The sequence below is a fragment of the Sarcophilus harrisii genome, chromosome 3 (genome assembly GCF_902635505.1).
Source record: "Sarcophilus harrisii chromosome 3, mSarHar1.11, whole genome shotgun sequence".
Lineage (NCBI taxonomy): Eukaryota > Metazoa > Chordata > Mammalia > Dasyuromorphia > Dasyuridae > Sarcophilus > Sarcophilus harrisii.
Window position 1 is genome coordinate 516,238,593 of NC_045428.1, and position 14,313 is coordinate 516,252,905.

Consider the following 14,313-nt stretch of genomic DNA (forward strand, 5'->3'; position numbering starts at 1 on the left):
TCCAAGCAAACTTGGTGGGAATTCTTAAAGGGAAAAGATAAAAATAAAATTCCAGGGCCAGAGGTCAAGGTGTCCTTGGCTGCATGTGTTAATATGCATTTTTTTTGTTCCTATTGTATTTTTAAGTTTGAGGTCATTCTCCCCAGGAACTTTGCATGTATATAGGAAAAAGAAATGTTCCTGCTCCTTTGCATATCTTTTGAATTGTTTTATGTCTAATGCTTTTGATATCTTCACAGTAAAAAATCTTTTAAAAAAGTGATTAGAATTATTCTCTTATTAGTATTGGGTACTTAAGGTATCATACAGGGGACTTAAGAATAATAGATCCTTAGGATATCCTTACAGGAAAAGCAGTCAACTATTCTTCATGTTTTACTTATTAATCAGTCATTTCAGTTATGTCTCACTTTTTGTGATTCCATTTGAAGTTTTCTTAGCAAAGATATTGAAGTGGCTTACCATTTCCTTATCTGGCTCATTTTATAAATAAGTAATTTAGGCAAACAAGATTAGGTGACATTCCAGGGCCACAAAACCGTTAAGTATCTGAAGCCACAATTGACTTCAGGAAGATGAGTCTTCCTGATTCCAGAGCCAGCACTCTTATCTACTGTATCATCTAGCTGCTTCACCTATTAGTAAAAATGGAAAAATGAAAGTTGGGCAAGTTAGCTCACAGGAAGTATTATACTATGATCCTATGATCTCTCATGAGGTAGATACCTTGAGGGCAGGAATGTTTTTCAGTTTTTTATATCTCTAGTTTCTAGTATAGTACTTTCCATACATTGAGTGTCTAATCAGGACTTATTGACTTGACTTTAATTAATTAAGACAGCAACCCAGATATCCATGTATTCTGTTCCTGTGAAATTCTTGGATATATTTACCCATATATTTTCTAGAAATTTCTACCCTTTGGGTTAAGAGACTCCCTTTAGTCTTTTTATATTTTATGGGTATCAGTGCAGCAATTGGGCTGTCATTGTATCATATCTCCCTCTTAATAGATGAACAGTCAACCTTCTTATCTTATCTTTTATTTCCTTGGTAATATCTCTTGGTAATATCCCATATAGATCATTAACCTATAAAGTTGTATGCTGTATAAATGCAAATTATTTTCATTATTATCAATGTCTACCAAATACCATAGAAAATGAGCTCTTATTTTCATTGCTCTTGCAACTCAGTTCTGATTTGGTTACAAAAACAGAATAGCAAATGCAGCAGATAAGTATGTAGTCCCATTCCTAGGATGTAGCAGGCACATAGTAAGTGATTAATGACTGTATTTCATTTCATTCATTTATTCATTTCCACTATCTCTTCTACTACCATAGATTACTGGTTTATTAGATCATCGCTCCAATTAGTCTAATAACTGAATACACAATGATTTTGCCAATGAAGCAAAATTATGTTATGTTATTGCTTCTTATGTATAGATTTTGATAATCATATATTAAATCATTAATATGGGAAGCCCACTATGATAATTCTTAGTCCATCTTCCATAAATAAGCATAATGTCCTATAGCCAATGTAAACTTAAGTTTTTTTCTCCTCCTTACTCATGAATACTAAGGTAATCTATCTATCTAACCATTTCCAATATCAACAGAGGCTACACATCTTCTGAAGCAAATATCTATATAGTACTTGGAAAAAAAGAATTGGCCTTTTATACAATATTCATCCTCTGGAGTAAATTGTATCTACATTTCCCAGACATGGTCATTTCAATCAAGATTTTAATTTTCCTCCCTTTAAAAGAAAAAAAAAAGTACAAGAACACTTACTGTTGCAAGTGGTATTGTATTTACTATTCTCCTGTGAAAACCCTTTCAGCCGGCACTGGAAGCGATGTTGCCAAAATTCTTGGAACCAAGGATTTCGCAGGTTGGTTTCTGGTCGGAGTTTCAGATAATAATCATCAAACCACTTTACATCAGGAGATTGGAGCTTGATAGTGATTCCACCAACAGCTTCACGTTGGTATCCCTCTGTCACATCATATCTGTCAGCCCAACCATCACTGTGGGAGACACATAAAGAGGAGTGATACCATTGCTTAGAGAAACAGATATAATTTACTCAAGTGCATTCATCTGAGGCTCTTAAAATTACTGGGCAATGTGACCAAAATTGTCTTACAACTTGCAAAGACTTCCATGATGATTTTTTATTTTATTTTATTTTATTTTTTTATTTAATAGCCTTTTATTTACAGGTTATATGCATGGGTAACTTTACAGCATTATCAATTGCCAAACCTCTTGTTCCAATTTTTCACCTCTTACCTCCCACCCCCTCCCCTAGATGGCAGGATGACCAGTAGATGTTAAATACATTAAAATATAAATTAGATACACAATAAGTATACATGACCAAAACGTTATTTTGCTGTACAAAAAGAATCAGACTCTGAAATATTGTACAATTAGCTTGTGAAGGAAATCAAAAATGCAGGTAGGCATAAATATAGGGATTGGGAATTCAATGTAATGGTTTTTAGTCATCCCCCAGAGTTCTTTCTCTGGGCATAGCTGGTTCAGTTCATTACTGCTCCATTGGAAATGATTTGGTTGATCTCGTTGCAGAGGATGGCCAGGTCCATCAGAACTGGTCATCATATAGTATTATTGTTGAAGTATATAATGATCTCCTGGTCCTGCTCATTTCACTCAGCATCAGTTCATGTAAGTCTCTCCAGGCCTTTCTGAAATCATCCTGTTGGTCATTTCTTACAGAACAGTAATATTCCATAATATTCATATACCACAATTTATTCAGCCATTCTCCAACTGATGGACATCCATTCAGTTTCCAGTTTCTAGCCACTACAAAAAGGGCTGCCACAAACATTAGTGCACATACAGGTCGCTTTTCCTTCTTTATAATCTCTTTGGGATATAATCCCAGTAGTAACACTGCTGGATCAAAGGGTATGCACAGTTTGATAACTTTTTGAGCATAGTTCCAAACTACTCTCCAAAATGGTTGGATTCGTTCACAACTCCACCAACAATGCATCCATGATGATTTTTGACACAAGATCTTGGAAGAAATAATACTAATTAAATCTGACAATTATATATAGTACTTTAAGGTTTCCAAAATATTTTCAAAATATTCCAATACATTTCCTCCAAAATGAAGGCACATCCTTCCCCTTCACAGAAAAAAATCACTGAGTAGAATGAACTCAGACTTTAAATATGAAAGTAGTCAGTTATAGTTAGCAGATCCTGGAGGTATGACAATAGAGTCATTAATGACTCCTGCTTGTAGGAAATCCTTTTCTCCTCTTATAGAGGCCTCATGAAATTACCCTAAATTGTAACTTCTGCTGGCATCCATAACCAGAACCTTTTTTTTTTTCTCACCAAAGACCACAATCCCTAAAGTGTTTTTATTTTTCAATTAGCTACCTTTCAGTAGTTGTCTTTGTGTATGTTCATGTTTGGTACTCTTGGTTCTCTTTGTCTCTGGTATATCTTTCACTGCTCCTAGATGCATGTTTGTCTCCTTTCTTTGCTACTAAAATCAATAAATCAATAAAAGGGGAATGAGAATAAGAGTATGGTGTTTTTTGCGGGGCTGACCTACCTTGCCCCTCTCTTCAGGTATAGGCACAAGGGATTGCTTCCTCTAGGTGGACTTTTTTTCTGATTGACACTTTCCTTCCTGGATTCTAACCAGTGAAATTTCCCTACTATTTAAATCACCCAAAGGTATGCTCAGCTATATTTGTTCTTTCTTGATCTATACCCCTTAATGGAATCAAAGGGTATAAATCATTTGGTTTACATATTTAAAACTTCATCATTTCCTTAAACTGATTATATTAACTGAGTTAGGGAATGAAATTCCATTCCTTAAAAAGATAAGACATGGGACTTTCTCTCATAGAGCTTATAGTTCTGACAATGAAAAGAAATATTATTCAGGCTCTAATAAGCTTTAGAGACTTTATGTATAAGTCTATGGGAAAACTTTCTATCTGTTCTCCAAGGTAAGATTAGGGAGCAATCACCAGAATGTGGTGATGAAACTTTGGATAAGTAATGAATAAAGTCACTAGGTTGTATATAATACATATATCATAGGTCATTTAAAGAAGACAATAACATAGATAAATCTGAACAAAGAAACAAAGAAAACTCTATAAAACCTCTTCATCAAAGACACATATCATAGAACATAGCTTACAATTAATCTTCTAAAACTAAAGAGACATCATATGGAAAAACAAAAGGTCAAGAATTTCAAGGGAATTAATGAAAAAAAAATCAAATGATGGTGGCTTAGCTGTACCAGATCTAAAATTATATTATAGAGCAGCAGTTACCAAAACTATTTGGTATTGGCTAAGGAATAGATTAGTTGATCAGTGGAATAGATTGGGTTCAAGGGATAAAACAGTCAACAAATATAGCAACCTAGTCTTTGACAAACCCAAAGATCCCAGCTTTTGGGATAAGAACTTACTGTTTGATAAAAATTGCTGGGAAAATTGGAAACTAATATGGCAGAAACTAGGCATTGATCCATACTTAACGCCGTACACCAAGATAAGGTCAAAATGGGTTCATGACCTAGGCATAAAGAATGAAATTATTAATAAATTAGAGGAACATAGGATAGTTTACCTCTCAGACCTGTGGAAGGGGAAGGTCTTTATGACCAAAGCAGAACTAGAGATCATTACTGATCACAAAATAGAAAATTTCGATTATACCAAACTGAAAAGTTTTTGTACAAACAAAACTAATGCAGACAAGATTAGAAGGGAAGCAATAAACTGGGAAAATATTTTTACAGTCAAAGGTTCTGATAAAGGCCTCATTTCCAAAATATATAGAGAATTAACTCTAATTTATAAAAAATCAAGCCATTCTCCAATTGAAAAATGGTCAAAGGATATGAACAGACAATTCTCAGATGAAGAAATTGAAACTATTTCTAGTCATATGAAAAGATGCTCCAAGTCATTATTAATCAGAGAAATGCAAATTAAGACAACTCTAAGATACCACTACACACCTGTCAGATTGGCTAAGATGACAGGAAAAAATAATGATGATTGTTGGAGGGGATGTGGGAAAACTGGGACATTGATGCATTGTTGGTGGAGTTGTGAACGAATCCAACCATTTTGGAGAGTAGTTTGGAACTATGCTCAAAAAGTTATCAAACTGTGCATACCCTTTGATCCAGCAGTGTTACTACTGGGATTATATCCCAAAGAGATTATAAAGAAGGGAAAGGGACCTGTATGTGCACGAATGTTTGTGGCAGCCCTTTTTGTAGTGGCTAGAAACTGGAAACTGAATGGATGTCCATCAGTTGGAGAATGGCTGAATAAATTGTGGTATATGAATATTATGGAATATTACTATTCTGTAAGAAATGACCAACAGGATGATTTCAGAAAGGCCTGGAGAGACTTACACGAACTGATGCTGAGTGAAATGAGCAGGACCAGGAGATCATTATATACTTCAACAACAATACTATATGATGACCAGTTCTGATGGACCAGGCCATCCTCAGCAACGAGATCAACCAAATCATTTCTAATGGAGCAGTAATGAACTGAACTAGCTATGCCCAGAAAGAACTCTGGGAGATGACTAAAAACCATTACATTGAATTCCCAATCCCTATATTTATGCACACCTGCATTTTTGATTTCCTTCACAAGCTAATTGTACAATAATTCAGAGTCTGATTCTTTTTGTACAGCAAAATAATGTTTTGGTCATGTATACTTATTATGTATCTAAGTTATATTTTAATATATTTAACATCTACTGGTCATCCTGCCATTTAGGGGAGGGGGTGGGGGGGTAAGAGGTGAAAAATTGGAACAAGAGGTTTGGCAATTGTTAATGCTGTAAAGTTACCCATGTATATATCCTGTAAATAAAAGGCTATTAAAAAAATAAAAAAAAATAAAACTAAAGAGACAAAATACTGGGCATTCACTACCATCTACAATACTTAACTGGTTGTATAAGAACAAGATATTAGGTGAAGCAATCCTACAAGGGACATACAGTTCATTCTTTAAAACAATTCCCAGAAAAAATAATTATATATGTATTTATATGTATTGTCTATCACTGTTAGAATATAAGTATCTTTTAAGTACTGCTTTTCTTTTGCATTTCTATTACAAGACAGAATGATGTAAGTGGGAATGTAAAACTTAGACTAAGGTCAGGTGACAAAGAATACAATCATATCCCAGAGGGAAGAGGAGTAGAGAAACTCTTTCCATTCAAGGAATCCCCTAAGATATAATTTAAGTTCCAGACAGAGTTGATGATGATAAAGTAAGTTTGTACAATGTATCGCTAAACATAAATTTTAAAATTACTTTGTCCACTGATGAAGAAAATATAATCTATCTCACTAGAGGAATGGAGTAGTGCAAAATTATCAATTGTTTCCTGGCTAGGGAGAGGGCAATCTCTAAGATGGAGTTTGAGAAGATAAATTCACTGAAACCCTTTTCCATCAGGGACAGAATGGATGCATCGATCAGTAGGAAATAACTTTTGACTAATTGCAGTTAGCTTAAAAGTTTTTAAAGTTTCAAATGTTTTTTCTACCTTCTGTCTTTCCTCCTATGCTTGCCTCTTGATAAGTTAATTTGTAGAAACTAATTAATTATTCAACAAGCATTTAGTAAGCACCTACTCTATGCCAGATAGAAGGGAAACAAAAACAAAGATGAAATATACCTCCTTGCATTATTTTACAAAGGCAGCATGGTATAGCAAGAAGATGCCTGACAATGAATAGGGAGTTATTCACAGTTATTCACAGAGCCTTTTTATCTGTTCTCTAAGGTAAGATTAGGGAGCAATCACCAGAATGTGGTGATGAACTTTGGATAAGTAATGAAATCACTAGATTGTATATAATATGTATATCATAAGTCATTTATTTGACCATGACCAGAGGTCAAATATCATTTCATATATATATATGTGTATGTATGTATATATATATATATATTTTTTTTTCCAACTCTGTGACCAGTAGTTTCACTTAATTCTCATTTTTCACCTTTTGATTGGCTTCAATAATCAGATAACTATGATTAATTAGCCTGATCTCAGAGTGTAAGCTCCTGTTTACATTCTGGGGTCAAGCAAAATTTTAAGTGCATGGTCTAGCTACTCTCCTTAACCAACTAACAATCTGACAATTGATCACTCCTCTCTCCTCCCCTATTTCCATCCTGCTTCATCTAACAATAATAATCAAATTAATGACTACTTTTCCTGTGAATTTCTCATGTTTGAAATTTTTTTCATATGTATTGTCTCCCCTTATTAGACTATAAGAATCCTTTAAACACTGCTTTTCTTTTTATCTGTGGGTCATTTATATTAATATTTTCAGCAACTTAATTCATCTAGATTGATCTAACATACCCAGGGTTTATCATCCTATCGAAATCTCATTTTTCCCCTCTTAATAAACCCTTATAACTCTCTGATTTTGGGATCTTTTATTAGATGGTACTGTGAATAATATTGGAATCAGCAATCAAGATTTGGAATCAGGAAAACTAGAGTTCAAATTCATTCTCTGGCATTTATCCAGTATGTGTGGCCCTGTTTATCATTTAACCTCAATTTTCATATAAAATGAAAATAATAATAGCATGTTTCTCCTTGAATTTTCATGGGGACTAAATGAGATATTTGTAAAGTGCCCTGTAGATCTTAAGGTAATATATATATATATATATATATATTTACTAGCTAATAGCTAATGAATTTTTCCTGTGATTTTCATCATTTCCAATAAAGCACAAAGACTGCCCATTGGTCAAACTTTATTTTTGCTGCATAACTGAACCACGCCCTTTTCTGATTTTAAATATCTGTTAGATATTAATGATAATATTATAAAATACCATTGCTTTGGAAAGCTTTTTGTGGCATATGGCTCTCTATGTTCATGTCTTGTTCCAAGGAAGAATAAAAAGTAGTTTGCTTTATCTCATCATTGCTTTCATTACATTAGTTTAATCTCTACCATCTTCCTGATGATCCTTTTAAGACTCAGGAAGTTTTATTTTAAACTGGCATGTTAAAATAAAGTGAGATTATTATATTCATGCCTTCCCTTCTCTTTGGGCATGTTTGTTATCCCACTGCTATGAGAAAATGATTCATTAGCATTATAGACATCCAGAGGCACCATGCAAATGGGTGCAGGTATGATATTTTTCATGAATAGACTCTCTTCTCCATGAAAGTTAGATGTGAAATTGCTCTGTTTATTAATTCTAGTTCATTCTTATGTAAGACTATTATTAGGGATATTATATAAGAAATGTAGGCCTGTAATAGGCCCAATTTGCCCTTCATAATTCATTCGTTGATTTTAATGGGGATTTTGCATGTACTTCCTCTTGTAGGTAATATTCCCTGAAAAGAAAGTGTCAGGACATTAGGGTACTAATTTATTCATCTCTCATATCCTCCTTTTCATTATAAATCTATTTCCTATATTCACACATTAGTTTATCTTTTTTTAAAAACACACTATGAAATAAGTGAGAGACATAGTTTGACATAAGAGATATATAGCTGAATAGGAAAACTTGAGCTTAGGTTATGCTTCTGATACATAGTGACTATCTGACCACGGGGAAGTTTTAAAATTCTTTGTGTTCCAAAACAATATTAGAAAATTTATTGATCTGCATTTCTGGAAGGAATTCCATACCTTTATTTTTAAGAGTTGTATTTTTTTCTCTTTTTAAAAATTTATTAATTTAATATTTTCCCTGTTATATTTAAAACAATTTTAAAAAAAAAGTTTTGAATTCCAGAATTCTCTCTCTTATCCCTATTTCCAGGCTCCATTTAGAAAGCACATGTGACGTTATGCAAAATATTTCTTTTTTTTTTATTATAATAACTTTTTATTGACAGAACCCAGGCCAAGGTAATTTTTTACAACATTATTCCTTGCACTCACTTCTGTTCCAATTTTTCCCCTCTCTCCCTCCACCCCCTCCATACCATGAATTCTTAACAGTGATGAAAATACAGAAACAGTTTAAAATGATAATACTATTACTACCACCAACAACCAAAAATAACAATGATATTATATTTGGATTAAGATATAGACCTTAAAATTCTTTTTATTTATTCCCATGAATTTAAGCACATGTTATTTACAGAGAGTAATTTATAGTTATAGACTAGGGGTAGGAAAACTATTGCAAATTTGCCCTGCCTGTTTTTGTATAGTCAGTGTAAGAGTTTTTCTTTTATATTTTAAGTGAAACTTTATTGTATTTAAAAAAGTTACCCCCTACAAACCAAAACCAAAACCAAAATACAACCTATTAGTAAGTGTAGATTATATTAAAAATAGCCTGAGGTAGTTTGCTCACCACGAAAACAGAAAACAATGCTATCATCTAAGTACCACCTTGTGCAGGTAAGACCTTTATTGTACAGTCATTTCATTTTTTAAGTCATTTTGAGAGTCATAGACCAAAAGAGATCAAAAATGTCTGGATAAATTGATATATGCTAAAATTTAAATTAAATACATTCCTGATTATCTTATATTCATATGGACTTGCTTAGAGAGAATGATTCTAAGATAGCAATAAAGTAACAGTGAAATAATATTTAAAAATATCTTCAAATTAGTGCTTCAAAGTGAAAAATTAATATACATAATTTTATTTGCTACAGTAATCCTATGGCAATTAGGTGGAACAGTGGATAAGAAACTGGGTGTGGAGGCAGAAGGAACTATATTCAAATCCAGGCTCAGAAATTCATTATTTGTGTGACTTTGGATGAGTCACATAATATATTTCCATCAATTTCATCATCTGTAAAATTTGGATTATAATAACATCTATTTCCCGTGATTATAGTAGGAACAAATGAGGTAATATTTGTAACTGTGGCTTAATAGGTAGGTGGCTGAATAGTTAGAGTTCTAGGCCTGGATTCAAGATTCAAATCTTGCCTTAGATGCTTATTAAATGTGTGATCTTGCACAAGCCAATTAACCCTGTTTGCCTCAGTTTCTTCATTTGTAAAATGAGCTGGAGACAGAAATGGGAAACCACTTTAATATCTTCTCCAAGAAAACTCCAAATGGGCTCATGAAGAACTAGACACGACTGAACTGATTGAACAACATAGAGCAGTATCTAGCACATTATAGGGACTATATAAATGCTATTATTATTATTAGTCCCAGCAGTAATGATATATGCTAATAATAATAGTAGTAGAAGTAATGAGTAGTAATAGTGGTCATATAGTCAGAGAAAAAGAAGAGGTAGTATTAATAGCAGCAGCAACAGCAACTGCAGCAGTAGTAATAGTAATAGTAGTAAAGAAATATAATTATTTGTCCTCATTTTATAGATAAGGGAAAGTAAGATCTGGTGAAGTTAATAAATATGACTAAGGTCATTTAGCTAACAACTGACAAAGCTGAGATTTTTATCCAGGAATTTAAGCCTCTGAATTAAAAGTTCTCTCAATGTCCTTCAACTTCCATATGTTTTTGCGATCATAACATTTTGAGTTGGAAGAGACATTAGAAATTATCTGGTCTGTTCCTATCAGATTATAGCTCTCCATACATCTGAAAATCACAAAGGTAGTATCTTCAAATATGCCTTTACCATTGTCATTTTCCTTTTGCTACTTACTACACCCCTGTGATACTTTATGATCATTTATTCTACAAAAATTTACTATTATGATCAGATACTGAGATAAGCAGTAGAGATTAAAAAAAAGATAAAAATTAAATAAGCCTACTTTAAAAAGATTTATCATTAAATGAAAAGTGAAAACTTTAAAATGAAAATAATAATGATGTTGAATATGTTACATCTGTAGATAGAAATAGAAACTGTCTATGCATATGTCTATTTGTCTGTCTATTTATTTATCTATCTATCTATTTTCCTACCTACTATCCTAATTGGAGGAATGAGCAATGAGTTTGGAGGAGATTGTGAAGGATCACTTCCCTATAGATCACTCCTCTTGAGCTGACTTTTTTGTTGTTGGTGGTGGTGGTGGTGGTGGTTTTTTTTTTAAATAACTTTTTATTGATAGAACCCATGCCAGGGTAATTTTTTACAACATTATCCCTTGCACTCACTTCTGTTCCGATTTTTTCCCTCCCCCAGATGGCAAGCAGTCCTATACATGTTAAATAGGTTACAGTAGATCTTTGATACAGTATATATGTACAGAACTGAACAGTTCTCTTGTTGCTCAGGGAGAATTGGATTTAGAAGGTATAAATAACCCAGGAAGAAAAACAAAAATGCAAACAGTTTACATTCATTTCCTAGTGTTCTTTCTTTGGGTGTAGCTGCTTTTGTCCATCCTTGATCAATTGAAACTGAGTTAGATATTCTCTTTGTCGAAGAAATCCACTTCCATCAGAATACATCCTCATACAGTATCATTGTTGAGATATATAATGATCTCCTGGTTCTGCTCATTTCACTCAGCATCAGTTCATGTAAGTCTCACCAATCCTCTCTGTATTCATCCTGCTGGTCGTTTCTTATAGAACAATAATATTCCATAACATTCATATACCACAATTTACTCAACCATTTTCCAATTGAAGGGCATCCATTCATTTTCCAGCTTCTAGCCACTACAAACAGGGCTGCCACAAGCATTTTGGAACATATGTGTCCCTTTCCCTTTAGTATTTGAGCTGACCTTTGAAGGGAGCTCACACGTCTGAAGAGAGGCAGAGGTGATGAGAGTATAGATTGTGGAAAGGCACAGAACTAGGAGAGAATGTTCCATTGGGATGCATGAAGGAGACTAATACACAAAAGCCCAGAAAGGTATATGACTGTGTCAAATACTGCAAAGCAGTCAACAAGAATAAAGATTAAGAAAATTTAATCAAATTAATGAAATAAAATTTTTTGTGACTTTGGAGAGAATAATTGATGGAAAGCTCTAAAGTCAGATAGCAAAAGGATGAGAGGATGATTTTCTTGAAATGTGGATAGGAGTAATAGAGTAGGTAATAAAGAAGCCTCTTCTATGGATAAGAGAAAAATGCACATTTTTTAAGCAGTAGAAAAGAAGGTAATTTATAAGGAGATTTTGAAAATTAGGCAAAGGAAGGGCATTGTGGAAGGGAGAGCTGCAAAGGACATAGGAGATAATGGGATCAAGATCATAAGCATATTTGGCAGGAGCAAGAGGAATCAACTCTTGCTCAGAGACTGACAAAATAGAAACTAGAATGGAAAATGATTTCTCTTTCAGGTTTTAAAATATTTTCAGGATTAAGAGAGGAAGATCTCTAACACAAAATAATAAGCATAAATTTTAAAATATATGCAGTAAGTACTGTGGAATATTTCTGATGAACAGAAATAGTAATGACTTTTTTTTTTTTTTTTTGCAGAAAGCCCTTTTAGTCTCTCCTTTATTTATTTCATTGTTCCAAATATACAGCAGCACAGAAAACATTTAACATAACTTGCTATTCTATCACTCATCATTTCAATCTCCCTATTTCTACCACAGAGATACACTCAATTGTTTAATATGCCTTAAAATATTTTTTTTCTTTTTTCCCATTAACAACCTTTAATTCCTAGGATTTTCCAAAATTCAATTGATACTTTTAAAAAGTCTATATATTCCTTATTTTTTCAGGTCATTTAAAATTTTAAATTCCTACTTAAGTTCTCTCTAGCACAACTAATATTGTTTTGTTTTGTTTTGTTTTGTTTTTTTACAGAAACTAACTGGTTAGTTCTATTTCTGACACCCATGAATCTGATCACTCTTCTAAATTTATTCAGGCTTTGTTTTTATAAAATGAAGAATGGCTGTTGGCACTCTTGAAATGACAAGTAGCAACAATAATAGAATACTATAGACTTGGCACTATAGGCAATTATTCCCTTATTATGTAAATATGTGTAAATTATGTAAATATTATGCAAAATGTGACAATGAAAATTTATAGTTAGTATTTTTATCATCTATTGTATTAACCCACTGGCACATGAGGCAGATTAATGGTCATAATAGTGATTGAGAGAGCACAGAGGATTTTGTATATAATAAAGTTCACTACCTAAATCAGTAAAAGTTCTTACAACATAACAGAAACAGCATGATTAACAGTTCAGTGCAAAAGTGAATGTGTAAACAAGTTTAAAATTCTTCTCCAACTGGATTTTGATCAGTGATATGACTAAAGCATATTTAACTTCATTTATTTTTTTTAATGGCAGTTATGGAAAACAACAAAATCCATATTGTTTTACAATCCATAATTCTGGTTGGTTGGATGTTCTCTTTAACATTCAAGGTAAGACAGAGGGCAGCATAATAGACAAGATGAGGGACTGTTAAGTTATCCATGAGTTTTGGTCACAAGTATGAGATGTAATTGCAAGTTCAGTGCCCCTCTTACAAAAGACTTTAAATAATGATGAAAACCTTATTCTGTAGAAACAGCTGGTATTGCAGTCTTCAAATTGTAGTCCTAGTATTGATTATTGATGCAAATCATTTAGTCTATGTAGATCTCTGTTTAGTTCTTAATGAAACGAGGGGATTGAGCTAGATTACTTTAAGGTCTTTTGAATAGGTCTAAATATTTTTTCGTTTAAGAAGTACTTTTTTTTATTATAACTTTTTATTGACAGAACTCATGCCAGAGTAATTTTTTACAACATTTTCCCTTGCACTCACTTCTGTTCTGATTTTCCCCCTCCCTATCTCTACCCTCTCCCCTAGATGGCAAGCAGTCCTGTATATATGTGTGCACAACCAAACAATTCTCTTGTTGCACAGGGAAAATTGGATTCAGAAGGTAAAAATAACCCGGGAAGAAAAACAAAAATGCAAACAGTTTACATTCATTTCCCAGTGTTCTTTCTTTGGGTGTAGCTGTTTCTGTCCATCATTGATCAATTGAAACTGAATTAGGTCTCTTTGTCAAGGAAATCCACGTCCATCAGAATACATCTTCGTACAGTATCGTTGTTGAAGTATATAATGATCTCCTGGTTCTGCTCATTTCATTTAGCATCAGTTCATGTAAGTCTCTCCAAGCCTCTCTGTATTCATCCTGCTGGTCATTTCTTACAGAACAATAATATTCCGTAACATTCATATACCACAATTTACCCAACCATTCTCCAACTGATGGGCATCCATTCATTTTCCAGTTTCTAGCCACTACAAACAGGGCTGCCACAAACATTTTGACACATACAGGTCC

The 14,313-nt window shown here is 33.2% G+C and overlaps 1 protein-coding gene across 4 annotated transcripts in view; it reads right to left on the reverse strand.

Moving 5' to 3' along the window:
* Nucleotides 1–14,313, reverse strand: part of GRM5 (glutamate metabotropic receptor 5) — a 613,509-nt gene that overhangs the window by 157,304 nt on the left and 441,892 nt on the right. For all 4 annotated transcript variants that reach the window (XM_031961904.1, XM_031961902.1, XM_031961903.1 and 1 more), the window contains one exon: nt 1,806–2,041. In XM_031961904.1, coding sequence (XP_031817764.1) covers nt 1,806–2,041 — 236 coding nt within the window. The remainder of the gene's footprint in view (nt 1–1,805; nt 2,042–14,313) is intronic.